At 44.3% G+C, this 2,174-nt stretch overlaps 1 protein-coding gene across 1 annotated transcript; it reads left to right on the plus strand.

Annotated features, from left to right (window-relative positions):
- Positions 1-222: 222 nt before the first annotated feature.
- LOC131156700 (protein FANTASTIC FOUR 1-like) lies at positions 223-1,672 on the plus strand. Its single transcript, XM_058110584.1, has one exon. It carries the CDS (start codon positions 450-452, stop codon positions 1,392-1,394), a length of 945 nt encoding a protein of 314 aa, XP_057966567.1. The 5' UTR covers positions 223-449; the 3' UTR covers positions 1,395-1,672.
- Positions 1,673-2,174: the final 502 nt, after the last annotated feature.

Here is a 2,174-nt window from a genome sequence, read left to right on the forward strand (position 1 = left end):
TTTCTTTCTCAAATTCATCATTTTTTTTTTCCTCCTCATATAAGTCACCTTGTCCTTATTTTCTATTTCTCTCGAAAATGAGTGGCAGAATGTAAGCTGCGCAATATAGTGGCACAAAAGACCCCTTACCCTATTTCTGAAACAGATCATATTCCAAAAAGCAATTTCTTCTCTGTTTCTTCTTCTATAAATGCACTCCCACCCCTTTCACTCCCTTCTCATGTTATCTCCCTCTGTCCTCTCTCTCTCTCTTCGGGCCACCCGTCTTCATTTCCTCCCAAACTAGAAGGTGGGTTTGGCTCATAAACTTCTACCTAGCTTCATTTCTCACCCCTGACCTCTCCCAACCCCAAATTAAAGCTCCCTCACTCTAACACAATACCCAATTCCCGTGTTCTTCCTTTGTTTCAGTAATCGATTGCCCTGTTTTAAACTCATCTTAGATAACGATGTCTTCTATTGTTTGCCAAGGGTTGCAATCATGTCTCGTCGAACCCACTGCCGTAAGGCTCAAACTGGCTCCACCACCCAGCTCCAACTTTTCTCCATCCTCTGAATGGTCTCACAGGCCCTCTACCCCTGACTCTGACCCTCACCCTAATCATCACGACAACAACAGTAATCACAAAACCGAAAACGGAGACGTTAACCGTGGCTGGAGCTTCATGGAAAATCTCCTAAACACTTCCAAAAATTCAAAGGAAGAAATTGATAATAAAGAAGTCTATGTTCATCCTCTGCACAAGCGTTCTGCCACAAGGGTGGGTGAGATAAGCTTGGAAATGTGCACTGAGAACCTGGGCAGCGAGACCGGCAGTGACATTACCCAAAGCTCATGGGAAAATGCAAAGTCTCCAGCGAAGGAAAGATCAAAATTTAAAGAAATTAGCAGAAAAAAGCTGGATAGGAGCGCGACTTTCCCCCCTCCCCTGACTTCAATCAGCGGGTTCGGGTGCGTGCAGGTGAGGCCTCACCGAGAAGAGGGCCGCTTGGTTCTGAAAGCCGTTACCGTCTCCTCCTGCAATACTTATTTCCATGCCGAGCGGAGCGACGGCCGCCTCAGGCTGCGGTTGTTGAAGGACTGCTCCAGCGAAATCATCGATAGCGCGGAAGCTGAAGCAGAGGAAGAAGCAGAGGAGGAAGGAGGGGATGACGAAGAAGAAGCCGGGGACGAAACTGGGGAGGCAGAAGGGGAAGGTGAACTTGAGGGGGAGGGCAGTGAGAGCGAGTGCGTGCATTCATGGGGGAATGAGGAGGGGGAGTTGGAAGGGAATTGTGGAAACGTCGGGGGTAAAATGGGGAGAAGAAGCGTTGGAAGGCCAAACAGGTGCAAGCAGGAAGGGTGTGGGAACAAGGAAATGTACACTCGGCCTTTTTGGGTTGCTACCTCTTAAAGCTCTCATTTGGAAATTGGAACTCTCATGTCATGCACCCACCCCCATTCCTTTCTTCCTAGTACTGCACCTGCGCACTTTAATTTCTTTCTCTCTCCATCTTCATATCTCTCATCTGCGAATTCAGGCATCTCTCTCTCTCTCTCTCTCTCCCTATCAAACTCACAACCATATTAATTGATTGTGTAGTTGTATTTTTCCTACACATGCTCTCGGAATTGATGTTTTCCATTAGGTATATTGGCCTGTTTATGGTTAGTTATTTTCGTTATTGGACATGAGCATCAACTCTCTCTCTCTCTCTCTCTCTCTCTCCCTCTCTCTCTCTCTTACTGGACGTTGTTATTATGAACAATCTCATTAATTTCTAAAGAATTAATCATATTCCCAAATTACCCCTAAACTAATTAATTATAGTAGGTGCACCCCAAATGAGGAACAATAAAGGTGGTCATTTTTTATGGCCGTGGGGCCACATTCATTGGCATCCGGATCCATTCACTACATGTTTCTCATGGAGAGTTGGTTTCTATGTAATTTTTTTGTGTTTTATGACTCAACTTGTAAAATAAAATTTTAAAGTAACATAAGGTCCCTCTTCAAGACTTGTCTTCCCCGTAATACAACAGCCCGATTTGAATCTTATGAGTGTCTCCATTCTTCTTTGAACCCAAAAATATAAAAATGAAAATGACATAATCAGAATGAAGAGATGAGATTGGTGTGCTGCGTTAATTCCTTGAGGATCTATTAATTTATAGAATCCTTCATTCTCTATGT

The sequence above is a fragment of the Malania oleifera genome, chromosome 5 (assembly GCF_029873635.1).
Source record: "Malania oleifera isolate guangnan ecotype guangnan chromosome 5, ASM2987363v1, whole genome shotgun sequence".
In the NCBI taxonomy this organism is placed as follows: Eukaryota; Viridiplantae; Streptophyta; class Magnoliopsida; order Santalales; family Ximeniaceae; genus Malania; species Malania oleifera.